This window comes from Balaenoptera acutorostrata, chromosome 19 (genome assembly GCF_949987535.1).
Source record: "Balaenoptera acutorostrata chromosome 19, mBalAcu1.1, whole genome shotgun sequence".
Classification (NCBI taxonomy): domain Eukaryota; kingdom Metazoa; phylum Chordata; class Mammalia; order Artiodactyla; family Balaenopteridae; genus Balaenoptera; species Balaenoptera acutorostrata.
In genome coordinates this window covers 48,323,378-48,344,138 of record NC_080082.1, presented here as the reverse complement: position 1 = coordinate 48,344,138, position 20,761 = coordinate 48,323,378, and the positions used below count along the sequence as shown (strand labels likewise).

At 51.6% G+C, this 20,761-nt stretch overlaps 1 protein-coding gene across 1 annotated transcript in view; it reads left to right on the top strand.

The window, feature by feature from the left end:
• Positions 1-20,761, top strand: part of PEPD (peptidase D) — a 114,337-nt gene that overhangs the window by 18,015 nt on the left and 75,561 nt on the right. The window contains exons 5-7 of the mRNA XM_057534730.1: positions 6,724-6,771; positions 8,167-8,228; positions 16,501-16,545. Of these exons, the coding sequence (XP_057390713.1) occupies positions 6,724-6,771; positions 8,167-8,228; positions 16,501-16,545 (155 nt within the window). The remainder of the gene's footprint in view (positions 1-6,723; positions 6,772-8,166; positions 8,229-16,500; positions 16,546-20,761) is intronic.

Genomic DNA, 20,761 nt, shown 5'->3' with positions numbered 1-20,761 from the left:
CAGTGCCCTTGTTTGGAGAGAGCAGGCAAGAAACATGCCTCTCAGACCTCCCCGGGAGGCCCCTGGTTTGCTGGGGCAGTGCCCGACTCGGTAGCCGGTGTCTTGTACCTGGCATGTGGCCGCTGAGCTGCCCGGAGGAAGGATGTCTCTGTGAAGGTCTGATCAGGCTTGGCCGGGCCTTCGCGTGTTGGGAGGCCCTTCCCACAGGCCCTCACCAGCTGCAGGTGCCGCTGTCAGAAGAGCCCCAGACAGCAAGAGGCCTGTTGGGTGGGGTGGACTTGGAGGGCCCCTGGCTTTAATTCTCTTCCCAGCATGGTTGCCCAGTGGCATGTGGCCTGGGTGGGTATGTGACCGTCCTCCTGGGGCTATGAATCTGTCCCCCAATCCAGGCAGTCAAAAGGGGCTGCCCCTGACTTCCACTGCTGTTAGGGCCAGGCCGTGGCAAAGGTGAGGGCACAGCCATGTGCCCCCCTCGTCTCCTTGGGGGAAAAGTCCCCCCGATACTGCACCACTGCCTGGTGCACCGGAGGCCTCTGCTTGTCCCTGGGTGCTGTCACAACCCCCATCCTCTGTGCAGATCGGTGCTGGGTAGAGCATGAACACTCTGAGGTGAGTGCCTGCCGCCCGGGGTGCAGCCCTGGCCTGGCAGGATCGGCTGCACGGAGCCCCCCTGTGCCGCATTTCCCCAGACAGAGGTCGTCGTACACTAAGAGCTGGGGTGCAGTGTGGAAGCTGCCGGAGGAGCCAGCCAGCGGGAGGCCGAGCAGCTCCCGACCCCACTTCCCCTGGGCAGGACGCAGTCTGTGCCAGGGAATGACAGCAGTGGGTGAGGGGCTGCTTCCCAGGGATTGTGGCCAGGCACACAGTGCGGAACTGGTGTGTCTCAGCCCGGCCTGCTCAGGGGCAGACAGCTCACCGTGATGAACACCTGTGCCCAGCCCCCGGCAGGCCAGCGCCAGTGTCATCCTGGGCACAGGACAGTCCTGCTGCAGTTCTGCTGTCCTGGAAGGCCAGCCCACTTCTCTGTCAGTATCCTACCGATCCTCCAAGGCCTCGCGCAGCCCACGGCATCCCCTACCAGCTCCGGTCCACACTGGCAATCCTCCTCTGGCTCTTGGGACCAGTTGTGGACCCTGGCCGTGTTCTGGTCTGTACCCTGCCCTTTACTGTCTTGTCTTTGTCACTAAGGCCCAGTTCTTTTTCCCCAGAGTTTACGATCACACTCTCTCCCTGCCCAGTCCCAGGGACGTGTGGACATCAGAGCTGGTTGGGACCCAGGGCTGAACTCAGCAGCCAGGGGCACGGTCTGGTGCAGAAGGTGACCGCATGGGTGGATAGTCAGCCATATGGTGGTGCCCAGTCAGGAGGGCGTCGTGGAGGAGTGCCCCTTACTTCCATGGGGCCTGCATCTGCAGCACCTTCTGTCTGGCTAGAGTGTGAAGGCAGGGGGGCTTTTGGTGGGTCTTTATTTTATGTCATGTGATTTCAATACCAGGTTATTGGGGGTGACTCATAGCATCTAAAGAGTCTGTTAATATACACGTGATGTGTTGCATCGACCTTTGGGTATAGGATCTCCAATAGTCTGAACATTTATTTGTACACCCCTAATGAGGTCATTTGCCACTTACAGTAAGTCCCTTACAAATGAACGAGTTCCATTCCGAGAGCGTGTTCGTAAGTTCAATTTGTAAGTGCAACAAGGTTAGCCTAGGTGCCCAGCTAACACAATCGGCTATATAGCACTGTACTGTAATAGGTTTATGATACTTTTCACACAAATAATACATAAATAACAAACACAAAAAATACAGAAAACATTTTTAATCTTACAGTACAGTACCTTGAAAAGTACAGTAGTGCAGTACAACAGCTGGCATACAGGGGCTGGCATTGAGTGAACGGGCAAGAAGAGTTACTGACTGGAGGAGGAAGAGGAGGTGGGAGATGGTAGAGCTGAAAGATCATCAGCAATAGGAGATGGAGGGCAAGCTGCAATTTTACTCACACCTGATGTTGATGGAATGCACTTATGCATCTTTGAAAGTTTGCAACTTGAAGGTTCATATGTAGGGGACTTACTGTACCTTGTATTCTTGAAGTGCTAGAGAGAGAGGGACGCCCATCCTTAGTACTGATTTTGTTCTGACCCTCTCCTTTGGTGGGTGTATCCCTCCTACCTTTGTAAACTGCATCTTAACATTATTGCTCTTTGGGACCTTGACCTTCTGGGTCTCCTCGGTGTGAAACCTGGAGGGGGCAGCCTGGGATGGGCCCTGAGGCTCAGCGCATCAAGTCAGAGCGTCTCTCTGCCGCAGCCTCCCAGCCACAGTCTGGTGTTTTTGCTTTTATGACCGGGGTGGGTGGGGAGGGGGGCGGAGGCCGTGAACTCAGCTCCACTTACACAGTGATTTCTGGCGAGAAGAAGAGCCGGCCTCCAAATGCAGTAAAACAGAGGAGGTCTTGAGTGTCAGGCCAGGAAAGCCTGTCATGATAGTGTAGAATTACAGCCCCACAGACCAGCTCATTCTGAGTCTGTATTTATGAAGCAGAATCTTAAGTGAAGGCTTCAGTGGAGTTGAGAGCACGGAGCTTTCTGCGGGGCCGCGCCGTTATCACTGTCATCGTTAATCGGCCTCGTTGTGACTATTACTGCTATGGATCTTATTGGAAACGAGGGCTCCTGTGGACCGTGGGACAGGTGCTTCACTCCAGGGTGGCACCTGTGGGTTCCAGCAACCTCGGCAGCTCACACAGATCCCCTCCTCCCTCCGCCCTGTCCCGTGGTGGGCCACAGTCTCACCCCGTTAAGAGGAATCCAAGGCTCCAAGCAGTGAAGGGCCTCATCCACGGCCGCATGGCCACGGACCCCACCAACTTTGGACCCCGGGGGTTCGCCCTCCACCTCTGCCTTTGCCCTGTCAGAAGTGAACGGATGCTGCAGGACACGCCTCCAGAGGTGACAAGGCTCCCAAGTGCCTTTGATTTTCTGTGGCTTGAAATGGGGCCCGACTCAAGTACAGACACCTGGGCTGGGAGGCTCTCGAGGGTGCCTGGGGCTACTCCATCACGGAGAGCGACAGGAAGCCCTTTATGTTGGGGAAGGCTTCCCTGGACCAGTTCCGTGGTGCTCAGCTTGATCTGACCTTGGGCAGCCTTGGCTACAAATCACAGACGAGAAGCAGCTGACACTTGTCTCCTGTGAAAGGAGGCAGGAAGCCCCCACCCCAGGCCGTGGCCCGTCACTCGATACCACACGTACAGTACAGGTGTCTGATGTAGCAAACCTGGCTGTCTAGTTTCCCTCCTCCTGTAGGTGATGCTGAGTTTCTTGAGAAGGTAGAGTGAACGGTGGCTCCCCTGAGAGGGGGGAGCTCGGGAGAACCCTGAGAGGGGCTACTAGGCATTGCCATCAAGGTGCAGTGCAGTGGCTGGTGTGCATGGGGACGGGAGTGGCCGGGCGGACGGCACGTTTTGTGTCTCCTTTATGGCACCGGGCGGGTGTTGCCAGGGTCACTGGCTCGGATGTAAGAGGCCTTGGTGGCAGCACAGTGATAGATGCTGCCCGCCTCTCTGCTTCGGTGGGTAGAGGCGTCAGGGAGTGGTGGGGTCTGCGGCGGACCCTCTGAATGCTGTGTGGGACTGCTCGCCCCAGGTTACTAGATACACCAGTTGTTCACGAGTAGCTGCAAATCCATGCTGTTCGTGGTCTTTCCCAATGTTTAAATTTTAGAAACAAATTGAAGTTTTTATTTTTTAATTTTTATTTAGCTATTTATTTTGGCTGCACCACGCGGCTTGTGCGATCCTAGTTCCCCGACTAGGGATCAAACCCGGACCCTTGGCAGTGAGAGCGCGGAGTCCCAACCACTGGACTGCCAAGGAATTCCCCCCAAATTGAACATTTTAAATGCATTGCTGGCCGCCAGCGTGCAGCCCTGTTTCAGACTGCCGTGAAAAAGGTTTATTTTTAAAAGCTTTGCTTTTTGCACGGTGAAGCCCAGCTCCCGGAGCAGTGCAGGCTTTCTTGACAGCACTGGTCAAAGATTGTCCAGCCCCTTTTTCTGGATCTTCACCCTTGAAGAGTGGCCAGCAGGCCTGGTGGGAGCTTTGGGCACGAGGGTGCGTGAGGTGTCCACGGGAAGCCTCTGACTGTCCCCAGGGGAGGATCCTTGTCCACAGGGTTCTGAGGAGTTCTGTGCGTGCCGTCCACTGCGACCTGCCGGAGAGGCCAGGCTACCTGGGAAACCGATGCTGTGGCATGAAGCAAGGCAAGGCGTTTAACAGCACTGGTTCATGAGAGCTGGTGGGTCCCCAGTGACCACTGGTCCATGGAAATGAGGCCCCGTGTGGACAGAGCCACGTCGTCCTGTGTGCGGAGCTGTATTTCCCACCGGTGACGCATAGCTGCCTCAACGTCCGTTGCCTTAATTTCGGAGGCAGGGAATCAGGGTGTGCTGACGAGAGTGTAGCACTGATTGGTCTCCACGGGGAAGGACAGGTGCAGCGGCCTGGCTGGGGGAGGTTTTGCAGCCACAGAGGTAACCAGGGCCCACTCAAGCGTTCATGATCAATAAAAGATGCTGCCCTGCCAGGACCAGCAGACGCCCGGCCTGCTGCGTCAGGCCTCCTCCATCCGTCTGCACATCGGGTGGCATTGAGAGGGCTGCTTTCTCCTCCATTATCCCCAAGCAGCACGTCCTGAGTCACAGCCGAGAGAAAAACCAGCAGCCCACACATTTGTTATCCTGCTCCCCTATCCCAAGGACAATAGCACATACAATCCCCAAGTGCCTACTCGTGCTCTGGTTGTGCTGCCGTAATTGACGGACCCGCTCTGTGCTGATGAATGTAGAACCTTCAGTCGCCGTAACAACACACCCAGGGCCCGACAAGTGCGGCTCTGGTTCCTTCTAATGAGCCGCCCCCTCCTCGCAGAGGGCCTGGGGCGTGCTAGCGACTCACCACGCTGTTGTGTGTGCAGCTCAGAGGCTGGGCTTCAGTCATTCTCAGAGCAGTTACTGAGCAAGCGAGGAGGGTCCAGGGAGATGGAGCGTTGGGCTTGCTGGTGGGAGGGTGGTTGGTACACATCCAGAGAGCCATCTGGCCGTAAGCATCAAAACCTTGACAAAGTATGGGGCTTGTCGACCAGCAGCTTCACTGGGTCAATTTTTTTTTTTTTTTAAGGAAGTCATTTTTTTTAAGGAAGTAAAGACTTTATATCAGGATGTCCATCAGGGCATGATTTATAAAGTTAATCATTAGAAATAATGTAAGTGCCCAGTAGAGGAATGAATAAATAAACTATGCCAGATCTGTTAAGAGAATATGACACAGCCACCCCTGTGCTCTCTTTTAATTACGGGCAGATTAACCCATAAGCCTTTTCACTGGTGAAGTCTGGACGTTTGCAGTACCAGCTTCCTGGGTGGTTACGTGAGATGAGTCTGCAGTGACTGGCGCAGGCTGTGTAATCAAGTGTTCCCTGGACGTTTACCATCCCCCGCGGTAGTGACTGGTAAAAATGGCGTGTTTGAAGAATATTTAATGACAGGAAATAAGCGAAGCATGTAACTTCATATGATCCAAATGTCATTACAGATCTCTGTTTTTATGTGCAGAGATAAAAAGTCTCAGGGGATGGTTTTGTAGGTGTATTTTATCTTTTTATAGTTTTCGGTATCTTCCAGGTTTTCTCTGGGAGCCTCTCAGTATTAAAAAGCATATATATATATATATATATATATATATATATATATATATATATATATATATATATGTCAGAACTTATCAAAACGTGCACTTGAAATAACGTGCAGCGTAGAGTATGTCGGTGATGGCTCAATAAAGCTGTTGAAACAACAAACAACAAATCTTCCTCACTCTCGCCCTGTGTCAGGGTGTGAGAGTTTAGGGTGGGAGCGTGGGGAGGGGGCTCAATACGGTAGGAGCTGCAGTGGCCAAGATGCAGAGCAGACTGAGGGGTGGGGCCAGGAGAGGAAGAAGGTGGTCCCACCGGGGTGGCCCGCACCCTTGGGGTGAGGATGTCATGGCCGAGGCAGTGTGATCAGCCAGGGGGGCAGTAGAGGAGGGAGTGGACCAACCCGCCGGGGGGCCAGAGACCTCAGTCCTGAGTTCAAATTGAGGAAGCGGCTAAGATGGGGAGAAGGCGTCCCAGGCAGAGGTGAGAGCCCAGGCAAAGGCATGGGGCGGTGAGCTTGCGTGGCAAGCTCGTTCAGGGGGTCGGGTGGGAAGCAGCCAGCGTGCAGGGGCCTGATTGGGCCGTGGGAGGGATGGAAAGCAAGGATGTGGGGTTGGGGGTGGCAAGTCCATGTGGTCAGGGGGATGAATGGGGGCAGGGAGGAGGGTGTCTACCCTGGGCACCAGTGCCGAAGAGACTGCCTCAGTTGGTCTTTCATGAGGGACCAGGCAGATGAACAGAGGTGCTAGCCTTGGAGGGCGAGTGGGTCTGGCTGTTTGGAGCTGGGATCTGTGTGGGGCTCGGAGCCAGGGCAGCACGTGGGGAAGCCAGGTTTAGGTTTGAATCCCTCTCTGTTACCTGATAGCTGTGTGGCTTTCAGAAGTCCCTTATTCTCTGTAAACTTCTGTTTTAAGGACGTGCTTGATCAGTGTGAGCTGTCAGTATTTAATAACGCTGGTACGTCATCGCCATCAGGCTTCACGTGGTGGCGCTAAAGTGGATTTTTCTTTCTGACCTTTCAGATCGCCAGCGTCCTGACATCACGGAGCCCCTCCGTCCTCCTCACTTTGGTAAGTGGCTGGTGTTCAGGGACCAGGCAGCGTTTGAGTACGGGGAGGGGCTTTAGGGAGCTGCTTGCCCCTGCAGAGGTCAGGGCATGGGGAGGATTGAAAACTGAGAGCAACGGTCATTGCTGATAAATAGTGACACCTCAGTCTGAATTGCTAAACGTGTCCAGGACCCGTCCTCCATTCTCCAGTCGACCTGGGCTGTGTCCTGTCCCGAGGCCACTGTGGACAAGACGCCACGTGTACTCCGAGGGTTAAAACCTGACTAGAGGATGTATTTGTGTCAGGTTGAGCTCTTGGGGTTTGTGGATGTAGAATATCAATTTGCTTCCACACTGTGTCTCCTCCGTTGTTGATAGAGTTTGAAAAACACACCCTTTGCATCTGCCCATGAGGGTGCTGGGCTGTGTGGCATCAGATTTTGGACTCGGGGCACTAAATGACGGAGGGCCTGCTGCAGCCTGGGGCAGGCAGGGGTGCACGGTGCATCCTCGCAGGGCGGGGAGGGGGTGCTGAGGCTTTGAAATGACTCTGAGAAGAAGTCTGCTTTCTTATACTTCTTCAACGTTGGGGAGCTTCAAATATGAAGAGTATGCAGCCCTTCTACCCTCCCAAAGTGACCCTTCTCTCCTTTGTTAATTGATGTTTACCGAAATAGTTTTTCTCAGTTATTTTTGTTGGCACTACACATGATCTCTTTTTTCCACCCTGCTGTTTTGATGGCTGAGAAGAAGCGTTACGATTGTGGTCGTGGAGGGTTCAGTGTGTTTTATTTGGGGGCATACAATTAGACATCGACCTGAAGGTCTTGAGGAAGAATTAAAAGGCGATTTAAAAGGCCTGGCCTCTCTGGTGATGGCACGTTTTCCTCTGAATCTTTTGTTTTGTCTCCGCTCCTGTCTGAGTTCCAGTTGGAGTCTCCTTACAATTAGGGAAAGGAGAGGAATGTAACACAGAGTCTCGGTGTCACGGAGAAAGGCCCCTCCTGCCTGAGTCGGGTCACACCCGCGTCTCTGGAAGGGCCGGATTTGGCAGTGCTTTTCAGGACACTGTCTGTGGGGTGCGTGTGTGCACACACGTGCACAGGGAGACCAGCCAGCCTTGGGGCGGCGGAGGGATTTGTGGTTGGAGATGGTCCTAGTCCGAGGTCTTCTCACCCAGCCTGCACCTGTGCCCAGGCAGCCTGAGCTGGGGTCAGCAAGGTGCTTGGATGGAGGAGGCCTTGCTTTCTCTCCTTTTCAAGCTGCAGCAGAGAAAGGAGGGCTGCCCTTGTGCTGGGGCCCGGCCTGGAGTTACCTGAAAGGCGGGCAGGGATGGGTTGGCTGGGCTGAGGCGGGGGCTCCCCGTCGTCGCCCCGTGTGGTGGGTCCGCGCCCTCACGTTCCCTCTCTCTCTCCAGCGCGGCGTCAACACCGACAGCGGCAGCATCTGCAGGGAGGCCTCCTTTGAGGGCATCAGCAAGTGAGTCCTGGGGCCCCGGGAACCGTCTCCCTTCATCCTCCGTCAGCTCACATCTTCACCAGCAGGCTGGCCCAGTCTACAGACTAGACACAAAACACACAAACAGGAGGATGCTAAAAAGGGATTAGATTGGGTGATTCGAGGACATGCTTAGAAAAATAATTTGCCTAAATTCACTCCAACCTTGACTTTAAGGATCGATGCCACTTCCCTGTCAAGCTCTATCGTGAAAGCACAGGCCCGCCACGTGCTTAGGGAGCCCTGGCCACCGTGCACACACATGGGGCGGCTGTTTTCCTTCCAGGGACCTGCTCTGAGCTCCGTGGTCTTCGTTTTTATCAGCCCCCTCCCCTCCTAGCCCCTGACCTGCTGCAGCCTGGCTCACAACTTCCCCGTGTCCCCTGCTGCCCCAGTCCCAGACGGCCCCCCCTTACCTGCCCTCGCTCCCCAGCGTAGCCCCAGGCCGAGCCCCCCAGCTCTGTTCCCCTTCTAGGCCTCCCCAGGCAGGAGGGCAGGTGTTGGGCACAGGGAGCCAGCCCCTCTCCCGCCTTGCCAGCCTCACACCCTGGCCCCTGCGTCCCCGGGCTGGCTGCTGACGGGCCCTGCGGGAGGTGGTCTGTAGGGCCCGAGGCTGCAGCAGATGAGCCCTTGAGGGGAGGCACCTGCTCCTTGGGGCTGCCGAGTGTGGACAGTTCGCCTGGTCTCCTGTTTCTCCGGCCCCAGCCCCTCCCCCCCGACCTGTACTCTGCACCACGGCATCCTCTGTCCTTCGGTGGACCGAGGAAGTGCCTTATGATTATGTATGAGCCTGAGCCACGGGAATTTGTGCATATGTGTGATGCGTGATGCGATTAGGAGAGATTATGAGCTCATAAATATGTATCACTTCCCCCAGCGATAAGAGCGGTGGGGCATCAGGTTTGCTTCTTTTCATCGCACGCATCTCCGCATCCTCTTGGGAGCTCCCCAGAGCGGCCTCGCCTCCCACACCGGCAGTGATTAGCCCAGCTCGTTGAGATGCTGGCCGTGGAGCCGCTGTCTTTCTCCAGGCCCTTGAGGGGAGTGGTACGGGGCGCAGCTTGCTGCAGCCTCTCCTGATCCGAGCCTCCCTCGTGCCCCAGCGCTGCCCGGTGCGGGGCGGCTCCTGTGCCCTGCTCACCTGCCTCCGCTCTGGTCCTGTGCGCTGGCCTCTCCAGTCTCGACTTGGGTCTCCCTGCCTTGTGGGGAAGCCCTGAGCTAGAAGGAGGGAGCCGTGGTTGCTGCCACACCGACCGGTTCTGTGACCTTAGCAGAACTCGCCTCTGAGCCTCAGCTCTCCCATGTGAAGCACGGTGCATCTCAGGCTTGCTGTGGGATGAAGTGAGATCCCGCTCGTCCGGAGCCTGGCGTGGAGCTGGTGCTTAATAAACAGTTGCCCACGAGCAAACCCCCATCACGCCCCAGTGCCCCTCCGAGCCTCAGTTTCCCCGGCTGTGTAGTGGGCCAGTGGACTTCAGGATCCCCGATGACAAGATTCCTGGATGTCAGTGAGCTGTGGGGTCTTTCTTCCCCGCCCCCACAGCCGAGGTCTCTGCTGCAGAGAACGCCTTCTCAAGCACCCAGGGCCCAGGCCCCGGGGGTGGTGTGGTGGGGATGGCTCCTGGCTGCTCCCTAAGGTTTTCTGGGGGAGCAGTGGGGCACTCCAGGGACATCATCACTCTCTGTGAGCTCTGGAAGTTGAGGCCTCGTCCCCACTCCCCCGGGAGGAGTCCCACTGTGAACTGACCTCTCCCTCCACTGAGCAGACCCCAGCCTCTGTTCCCTGCTGCTCCCTGAGCCCCCGTGGCCCCTGCCAAGAGCCCAGAGGATCCTGTGCTTGGCCAACACCCCACCCCACCTTGGGAGGCTTTTTGGAGAGCCTTAACTTTGCACACTCTCCCAGGCTGGCCCTCTTCAACCCATGGTCCAGTCCAGACGGGGGCTGACTGTGAGCCGCCCCCCAGGCCCCTCATTGCTGGGCTGAGGGCCTGCCGCCATGCTGGGGGAATTCATTTCCACACCCATGTGGCAGGCTGAGTTTTCTGACTTGGCTGAAGTATCGCAGGTGAGAGCCCTCCCTGCCTTGGGGTCCCCCGGCCCCCCTGTGGTACTCCCTCCCCTCCTGTCCCCTCACACCTTGCTTTGGGCCTCACATCCCACTGTGGCACCCTTCGTGTAGCTCCGCCCTTAGGGGTTGCTCCATTTGGGTACCCCCCCAACCTGCGCGCTGTGGCCTCTGACCTCGGGCCCCCTGCCAGCACCTTCCCTGCAGAAAGTCGTGTCTGTATGCCTGGGGTCTGGGTGCAGCTCAGCCCCCTGTCTCCCACCCACCCCAGCTCTGCCACCTTTCGGCCCCTGCGCCAGGCTGGAGAGGCCCTTGTCCTCCAGAGCTGTTGCGGCTCAGTGACCGCATTCACCTGCCAGCCATGAGCACCTCCAGCAGTTTGCAGGGATAATAATAGCCTGTTTCCTATGCAAGATGAATCTTGCTGTCGTCCTGCTTTCCAATACTCAACTGCTTCTATCCTCGGTCGCTTCTCACTGCCCTAATGCAGTGCTTTATTCCTGGAATTTTTGTGTTTGACCCTTTTGAACTTCTCTGCAGCACCTCCCATCTTGGATCCTTCATTGACCTGGTCTGGCAGAAGTTCAGGTTTTGGCCTCTCGGTTTGTCCCGATGGGCCACGCCAGGCCACCTTCACCCCTTGGCCTGGGGGCAGGAGGGAGCTTGTGATGCAACAGTGGCCTCGGCTGTCCACCCAGCTAGGCAGTCAGCCTGTCAGCTCTCCGGACGTGGCTCCTCAGGGTTGGCTGCCTCGGGCCTGTCACCTCGGTGGGGCTGTGGGTTTGGTCCTGGGAGCCCTCAGACCTCCCTTGGCCTTCCCAGATCAGGGCCAGGTCGCCCGCTGCCCACGGCAGGGGGTGTGCCAGGTGTCACAATGGTGGGGTCGGCAGAGGACTCGGAGCGGGGAGACAGAGGCGGGGTGGGGTGGTAGACATGCGCTGGGATCTCCCCATGGCCGGGGGCCCCTGGGCTCACCACAGGGTGTGGCCTTGTCCTCCCTGGGGAGCCAGGGTGTGATTATGCTGGGGTGACGGGAGCAGGTGGGGACAGTCTGTAGGCCTAGTGCTGAATTTGACTCCAGCCCCGGCCACAGCTCCTTGTACAGCGGGATTGGTGCCTGGGTAGCTCCCGGGGAAGGGGTGGAAGGAGCAGGCCCTGTAGTGGGCTCCGGCCAGAGGACAGGGTCAGGTGCTCGTTGCCAGGTGCTGGTGAGGGCAGGGCCGGGGCGGGTCTGTGGAGAGGGTAGCTCCACAGGAAAGACACCTTCTTCCTGGGGGCGGCACATACCACAGCTGCCTGGAGCAGCGGGGTCCTGCAGCTGGGAGCAAAGGCAGACGTGATTCGTCTTTGTTAGCATCAGAGGAGAGGTAGACTTGAGAGCAGGTTTTCCTCAGACAGACGGACAGACAGACAGACCCTGGCTATGAAGGGAAAGAGGTTATCTGTGGGGGGCCAGGTGGCCGATGGGCCGCCTTCTTGGCCTGAGACAGTTCCCTCCAAGGCAGGCAGGCTGCCCAGGAGCCCTGGGCAGGGGCAGCGAGTGGAGGGCGCTGTTTCACGCCGTTGTCTGACGGAGAAACATGGTCGATGTTTTACATTAGCTGGTTATTCAGGATAAGCATATTTCTTATCTTCTGGCATTTACTTAAATTGCCTTGCATATTTGATGACGATTGGTTACAAATTAATTCCATTTAAATAAGCAGTTAAATATGAAATTGCTGAATTTGGGGGTTATTAATGCAGGAATATTAATGTTCAGGGATGTGAATTTTCAAACCCAAGAAATAGAGGGACATTATTAAAACTCGACAGTTACAATAAAATGGCAGTCTGTGGTGTGGGGACCAGTGGCTTTCTGGTTACTGTTAACTTATGTATCAAGTTAACAATTTGGATTGAGGTTCTGATTATGGCTCATGGAATCTCCATGAGTCTCCTGAAGAGACAAGAACCCGCCCCAGCCCCCATTGCGGGTGGAGTGGGGGGCCTTCGGGGACCTGTTCTCCATCTTCCAGTTAGAAACTGCAGGGAGGAGCCCGGGGGCTGGGGCGGGGCTGGCTGGGCTTATACTACTCACTGTCGATCACCCAGCCCACGGCTAGAGCCCACCAGGGAGGTACCCTCTGCTTCCAGGACATTCCCCGCCTTCATGGGCTCTGGTGGGCTTTGTTGTTGTTTTTACACAATTATTACATGCTCGCTGTGGAAAGCTCTAACTAGCACAGAGGCGAAAGCAAGGAATGTTCAAATTTTATTACCTGAGTTAAACCACTGACGTTGCAGTGAATGTCTTTTGGACTCTTATGTGTGTGTCTGAGGGTGTTTCTCTATCTGGATGTTTTTGTGTCTGAGTGTGCATTTGTGTGAGTCTGTGTGTTTCTGTTTGTGTGTATATTTGGGTGTGGATCTTTGTGTGTTAGTCCAAGTTTATGCCTTTGTGTGTGTGTGTGTGGATGTATTTGCCTGTGTCCGTGAATGTACATCTGTGTGTGTCTGCCTGCGCCTCTTTTCTAAGCGTATGCCTGTCTGTGTGTGTTTCTGTGTGTTTGCATCTATGTCTTTGTGCCTGGTCACCTTGCTGTTTGTGTGTGTGTGTGTGCACGTGTGTATATGTACGTATGTTTTGTAACATGAGATTTTACTGGCGTGTTTGGCTTTTGAGGAGATAGGCCATCGCTTTTCCTAGCGTCAAAGTGATATTTGGCAGAATGGGAGACAGTCTATATTGCCGTCTTTATTTATGTCATCTCCTGCTCTGTTCTTTACTCTGAGCCACGTTGGCTCTCTGTGGTCTCTTTGATATTTCACAAGTAGGGCTTGATTCTTCAACATTTTGGTAGACTTTGAATTAAGTAGTCTTATTTTTATAGTTAGGGATCCTGAAAGCTTCGAAGATCTGTAATCCTTTCAGCCTGCTAATACCTCCTTCCCTCTCCCCGTCCTTGTCCCTCCTTCAGCCAGAAGTGGGGGTACCAGCTGCACAACCACAGCATTAGATAGGTGTTTTCAAACACCCATCAGTGAGGCCATGGAGGATTCCTGGTGGGTCACAATCCTATATGCCCTGTGTGATATCCTGGCTTGAGATGGAGCAGGGCTCAGAATCTTGAGGATTGAAGGCTTCCCAAGGCTTCTCTGCTGAGGACCATACATTGTGCTGAGACACATTGTGCTTACCTAGCTGTGTCACTGATGGCTTGAGCGCTGAGTCACACATGACAGAAGTGTCCCAACCTGATCCTTTTGTCTCCTGGGTTCCCTTTTCAGTTATGTTCATCTTATCAAAGAACTTCTGGCTTTGTAGATTTTTCTCTATTGTATGTTTGCTTCTTATTTCATTGATTTTTTGCTTTAAAAAATTTCTAATCTCCTTAGGTTTTATTTGTTCTTTCTCTGGTTCATTGAGAAAGAAGAAAGATATTTCTGGGATGGAAGTTTATTTTTATTGATTTATTTATTTGGCTGCGTCGGGTTTTCATTGCTGCACGTGGGCTTTCCCTACTTGTGCCAAGTGGGGGCCCGCTCTTCCTTGCAGCGCATGGGCTTCTCATTGCTGTGACTTCTCTTGTTGCGGAGCACGGGCTCTAGGTGCGTGGGCTTCAGTAGTTGCAGCATGCAGGCTCAGTAGTTGCGTCACGCAGGCTTCAGTAGTTGCGGCACGTGAGCCCAGTAGCTCTGTGGCATGTGGGCTCTTCCTGGACCAGGGGTCAAACCCGTGTCCCCTGCATTGGCAGGCGGATTCTTAACCACTGCGCCACCAGGGAAGTCCCGGGATGGAAGTTTAGATCATTGATTTTCAACGTTCTTTTCTACTGCCTGCATTTAGAGCTATAAATTTTTCTCTAAGCACTACTTTAGCTGCATTTCACCAATTAACGATATTTCATGGTTTTATTTTCTGATTTTATTATTATCTCTTCTTTGAACTGTAGGTATTTAGAAGTTTATTGCTTAATTCCCAAACAATTTTGGATTTTATATTTTTCTGTTACTGATTCCTAGTTTAATTCTACTGTAATCAATGAATATTCTCTGTATTTCATCCCTTTGAAATTTGTTGAAACTTCCAACATATGTTATTGTTTCATGATAAGTGTTTCATGTATACTTAAAGAGAGCATGTAGTCTGCAGTTGTTGGCTGTAGTGTTCTGTATATGTCAATGAAATTAAGTTGGTTAATTGTATTGTTTGTATCTTCTGCAACTTTACTGATTTCTCTGTTTGCTTGTTCTGTCATCAGAAGAGATATGTGAAAATCTGAAACTATGCTTGTCGATTTATCTGTTTCTCATTTCTGTCAATTTTTATAAATCAATTTTATTAGAATAAAATTTATATACAATAAAATTCATTATGTGTATAATTCAGTAAGTTTTTAAAAACAGCTTTGTTGGAATATAATTCACATACCTTACAACTGACCCACTTAAACTGTACAACTAAAATGCCTTTTTGTATGTCTATAGATTTGTGCAGTCATCATCACAATCAATTTTAGAATATTTTCATCACCCAAGAAGAAACCCTGTACCCATTAGCAGTCATTCCCTTGGCCACCACTAATCTATTTTCTGTCTTTATGGATTTGCCTACTTTAGCATTTGATATAAACGGAGTCATACAGTATGTGGCCTTTTATATCTGGCTTCATTCACTGTGTTTTCAAAATTCATCCATGTTGTAGCATGAATCAGTACTTTGGTCATTTTTATGGCTGAGAAATATTCCAGTCTATGGATATATTGGTTTCTGTTTGCATAATATATCTTTTCCCATCCTTTCACTTTCATCTTGTGTCTTTGAGTCTAAAGTGTCTCTTTTGAGCATATAGTTGAATCTTTTTTTTTTCCCATCTATTCTGCCAATCCTTGTCTTTTAATTGGAAAATTTAATCCATTTGCATCTAAAGTAATTACTGATAAGGAAAACCTTCTTTCTGCCATTTTGTTATTAGTTTTCTGTGTCATATATTATTTTTGTTCCTCAGTTTCTCCATTACTCCCTTCTTTTGTGTTTAATTGATTTTTTTGCAGTATACAGTTTTGATTCCTTTTTTATTTCATTTTCTGTATATTTTAGTTATTTTCTTAGTGGTTACCCAGAGGATTACAAATGACTTCTTAAACTTGTAATAATCTAGTTTGCATTAATATCAGTTGATTTCAATAGTACACAAAAATTATGCTCCCTTCCTTTGTGCTGTTATTGCATACAGATTGCATCTTTATACATTTCGCAGTGATCTACACAGGTTTATAATTATTGCTTTACGCAGTTGTCTTTTAAATCAGATAGGACTTACAAACAAAAAATACATTTACACTGTTTCTGTACTTGCCTATGTAATTACCTTTACCAGTGCCCTTTTTATCCTTATATGGATCCTAGTTACTCTCTAGAAACTCCTTTCACTATAGTCTGAAAGATTCCTTTTAGTATTTCTTATAAGCTAGGTCTTCTAGTGATGAATTCTCTCAGTTTTTGTTTATCTGGGACTGTTTTAATTTCTCTTTCATTTATGAAGCATAGCTTTGCTGGATATGGAATCTTTGTTGACAGATACTTTTCTTTTAGCAATTTGAATATGTCATCCCGTATTCTGCCTTCTGGCCTCTGTAGTTTCTGATGAGAAATCAGCCATTAATCTTACTGAAGATCCTTTGCGTGTGATGAATTTGTTTTCTCTTACTGCTTTTAAGGTTTTCTTTTGACAGTTTGATTATGTGTCCGGGTGTGGATCTCTTTTGAGTTTATCCCACTTGGAGTTCATTGAGCTTCATGGATGTTTACAATGATGTTTTTCATTGAATCAGCAAAGTTTTTGGCCATTGTATTTTCAAATATTCTTCTGCTCCATTATCTCTCTCCTTTTCTTCTGGAACTCCTATTATGTATATGTGGGTATACTTGATGGAAGAGGCTATGCTGTCTGCCTAGCGAGGGTGGAGGATGGCGTTTTGCAGCCAAGCAGCTTGTTCTCCAACTGACGACACTTGGAGGACGTGGCCTGGACTGCCAAGTCTGCTGCAGGACGTGAGCAGCAGCAGGCCTTCTGTTGTCCAGGGAGTCATGAAGTTAAAGTTCTCTTGGTCAGGCTTTCTCTTGGTATGTCTTGAATGAAGTATTTCTTGCTGGGAGATGATAGACCACTGAACTAATGGACTTTACTTGTTTTCTGTCTGTAGGTTCAATGTCAACAACACCATTCTTCATCCGGAGATTGTGGAATGGTGAGTATGGCTTGTGGCTGTTTGTTGTGCTCAGCCCAGGAAGGTGAGAGACCCTGCTGTTCCCGCCCACTCCATCTCAGAGAGCCCCTCAGACAAGCTGGTCCCTAGAACTCTTGTCTCAGCCTCTTCTGTTTTGTATTTTTTGTTTGTCAGTTGGTCTGTTTTTTCCAAAAGGACACACGTCACTCGAATGTCAATTAAATTTCTCTTTTTCTTTAGGAGTTTTTATAAGAAATCTTACCATAAATGAGCCAAACGTATATAGCTCAGTTAAAGTAGATAGTGAAAAAGAATAAAAATAAACATCATACATGATCCTATTACCAGAAAGGTAAACATGTTTTCCTCATGTCATGCATATGTCTTGACTAGTTGGCATCCTTTTTACGTGTCTTACGTTGCCTGCTCTCTTTTTTTGCTGGTACTGATAGCCCTACCTGCAGTGTGTTTTCTGCTGGGTCACAGCAGGGCAAGGTGCCTCCAGTTGGGCATCGCCTCTGTGGGCCCTTGAAGAGGCCCTCCACTGATGTGCTGCCAGTTTTCTTCCTAAGCCATCTAGTTTTTTTTTTTTTTTTTTTTTACTTATTTATTTATTTATTTTAAAAATTTATTTATTTTATTTATTTATTTTTGGCTGCGTTGGGTCTTTGTTGCTGCCCACGGGTTTTCTCTAGTTGCAGCGAGCAGGGGCTACTCTTTGTTGCGGTGCACGGGCTTCTCATTGCGGTGGCTTGTCTTGTTGCGGAGCACAGGCTCTAGGTGCATGGGCTTCAGTAGTTGTGTCACGTGGGCTCAGTAGTTGTGGCTTGTGGGCTCTAGAGCGCAGGCTCAGTAGTTGTGGCACACGGGCTTAGTTGCTCCGCAGCATGTGGGATCTTCCTGGACCAGGGCTCGAACCCGTGTCCCCTGCATTGGCAGGCGGATTCTTAACCACTGCACCACAAGGGAGGTCCTCGAGTTGCTCTTTTATAGCACTAAAATGTGTTTTATTTGTTGTATGGCTGCACTTATTCTGAATGTAGGAGAGAGGAGAGGCAGGGCTTTGGCTGTATCGTCCCCTGACTGGGAGGCGTGTGGACTCCTCACATCTGATCCTAAGGCCATGCCTCAAGTTCCCTGTCTAGTTGGGAGACCTTGCTCACTTAGTCTTGAAGCACTTGGGAACACTGTGGCCTGAGGATGAGGGTGAGTCGGCCGTTGAGTTTGGGGGAAGTGCAGAGTGGGGAGAAGGAGAGCGTGATCCAGGCCAAGGGACCACTTGTTCAAAGGCTGGAGACAAGAAAGGTTGGTGGCTTTGTGTGGCCAGCCTAGAGCCACACACTGCGGAAGTGACCCCTGAGGTTGGTTAGAGAGATGGGCAGGGGCCGGGTGGGCCGTGGTGTCTGCCTGGACTTTGTCTTGAGAGAAATGGGAACCAGGGGAAACCTTCAAGGACTTAGGCAGGAGAATGGTAGGATCAGGTTTTCTTTTTTTTTTTTTTTAATTTGTTTTTTAAAAATTTTTGGCTGTGTTGGGTCTTCGTTGCTGCGCACAGGCTTTCTCTAGTTGCGGAAAGTGGGGGCTACTCTTCGTTGGGGTGCGCGGGCTTCTCATTGTTGTGGAGCACGGGCTCTAGGCGCATGGGCTTCACTAGTTGTGGCATGTGGCTTCAGTAGTTGTGGCGCGTGGGCTTAGTTGCACCGCGGCATGTGGGATCTTCCAGGGCCAGGGATCGAACCCGTGTCGCCTGCATTGGCAGGCAGATTCTTAACCACTGTGCCACCAGGGAAGCCCAGGTTTTCGTTTTTTAAAGCTGTGGGTCAGGAGTGGGAGCAGGCTGCCAGTTAGGAGGCTGCTGCAGGGTCCAGGTGGCCGTGGAGGGGTAGGTGACAGAGTTGAGAGTAAGGGGCAGTCAAGGGGAACGCTCCTGGGAGGAACCGGCCTTGATGCCTGAGTGAAGGGTGGAGTTGAATGTGACTCTGGGGTTTTGTCCTGAACAGCTGGGTGGTGTGTCACCAAGATGGGGCAGGTGCTTTGGCAGGTGAGGGACTTGTTTGTGGTGTGTTGAGTTTGAGGCAGGTGCCAGGGGGAGAGAGGCTGGTCCAGAGGCGAAGATCTGAGGGCTGTTGACAGGCATCGATACTGACCCTTGCGAGAGCTGGCGGGTGGGCGGGCCAGCAGCTCTGTCGGCAGCCCTGGCCCGGTGCCCATCCTGGCCGCACACTCTGTGAGCATGCGGGCTTGTGTCCTTCCAGCTCACAGCCACCTCTTCTTGTTTTGATGAAGTAACAAATGCCTGGCCCCTCCGTAGCCCCCAGTTGGCAGAAGAATAAATCCTGGCTACTCAGGGACCGCGTCCACCTATGTCCCAGATGTGACATCCCTTGTGGCCGCTTACATTCTGAGTGCTTTGGAGACCAGGGCTGGGTTGTGCACCCCAGCATCTCCTGAGGGACAAGTCATTAGTTCGTCACTTTGGAACGAGCATGCTTTAATTCTGGTGACATTTCCAAGGCTCTGAGGTAGATTCTGCGTTCATAAGATACTTCCCAGTTTTATTAAAGCCAACAGCAGAAAGGACTTATTTGGCATTTGATGGCAGTAGAACTGTTTTAGAAATGTCACGTTGTCCTTACTGCCTCAGGGGTGTGTTTTAGCAGCGTGCGTTCTGGCCTCTGTAGTGACTGCAGTCATTCTTGGTGGGAGCCATGCGAGTCATCTCCCTCCTCCGGTAACTGAAGGAAGGATTCTGGGTGGAATGGCGGGCAGGCCCCTCATTTACAGGAGAGACTGGGTTTCCATGGTATTAAATTATGGCTCATTGATGTATCTTTGGGCCCCTGTCCTGGATGCTTTTTCCAACGCCCCCCTCTCGGCCCGTGGAGAGAAGTTACCTGGGGTAATGGAAAAACTATCCAGTTGGGCATATCCAAATTCTCACCCCAGCCCACCCACCTCAGGAAGTCATTTAACTTCTCTGAGCCTCAGCTTCTTCATCTATAAAATGGGGATGTAGTAATGCCTAACTCACAGCATGGACGTGAAGATTCATGCTGCCTAACAATTACCATAGACTGGGTGGCTTATGAGCAACAGAAATTCATTTCTCACAGTTCTGGAGGCTGGAAGGTCCAAGGCCAAGGTGAGGACCCACTTTCTGGTTCATAGACGGCTGTCTTCTTTCTGTGTCCTCAAATGGCAGAAGGGGTGAGGGAGTTCTCTAGGGTCTCTTTTATAAGGGTACCAATCCCATTCATGAGGGTTCCACCCTCATAACCTAAGTATCCCCCAAAGATCCTACCTCCAAATACTATCACGCTGGGGATAGGTTTCAACCTATGAATTTGGGGGGAACACAGTGTTCAGTGTATAACACCAAGCCTCAGTTTCCATACCTGCAGAGTGGACGTGGTCTCCCTTGATGGATGGCTCAAGGATTGAGTGAGAGCAAAAGTCAAGTGACAACACATCCTAGTAATCATGCTGTCACCTTTTGAGACTTCCTTCGTGCAAGGTGCTATGCTAAGCACTTGACACACGTCACCTTATTTAAAGAGGTATTTTATTTATGTTATAAGGTAGGACTCTGATTATCCCCATGCTACAGGTGAGCAAACTGAGGCACAGGAAAGTGATTTGCCCAAGAAAAAGCCAGGAGCTGAGCCCAGGCCAATGGTTCCAGGCTCTGATGCTGCCCCATGTGGCTCTGAGGAGTACCCTGAGGGGCTGGGGGTGCTGCCTGAGTGTCAGCCTCTCTCTCGGTTCATTCTTGGCCATCCGACCTGCTCAGAGCCCACAGAAAAGATCTTGTGGAGGCCAGGGTGTGGTGGGGTGGAGGGCCTGGGGACGTGCAGCTATGCTTCCCCCAGCACGGCGCCCTGCCACCCACATGTACCCCAGCTCCCAGGTAGCGGCTGAGCTGGGGATTTGGGATCCTTCCCGCAGCCTGTCTGATTAGGAGGCAACAGGCAGCCTCTCCCAGCACAGGGGAAGCTTCACTTCTCATTTATGTTTGGGTGTCACTCATTTCCTTTCTGTGACTGCTTTATTGTTTTCCATTCTCTCAAGCAGTACCTTTTTGATTTCCTGTAAATTCCTCTATAATCATACTCTTCTTCCCCACAAACATGAGATCATAGCTGATCATTTCTTTCCTTGTGCTAGGTATTGCAGTTTGAACGTGGAGGTCAAAAGTTGAAACTTAATAAGAGCAGGCGTCTCTCACTTCCATAATTTA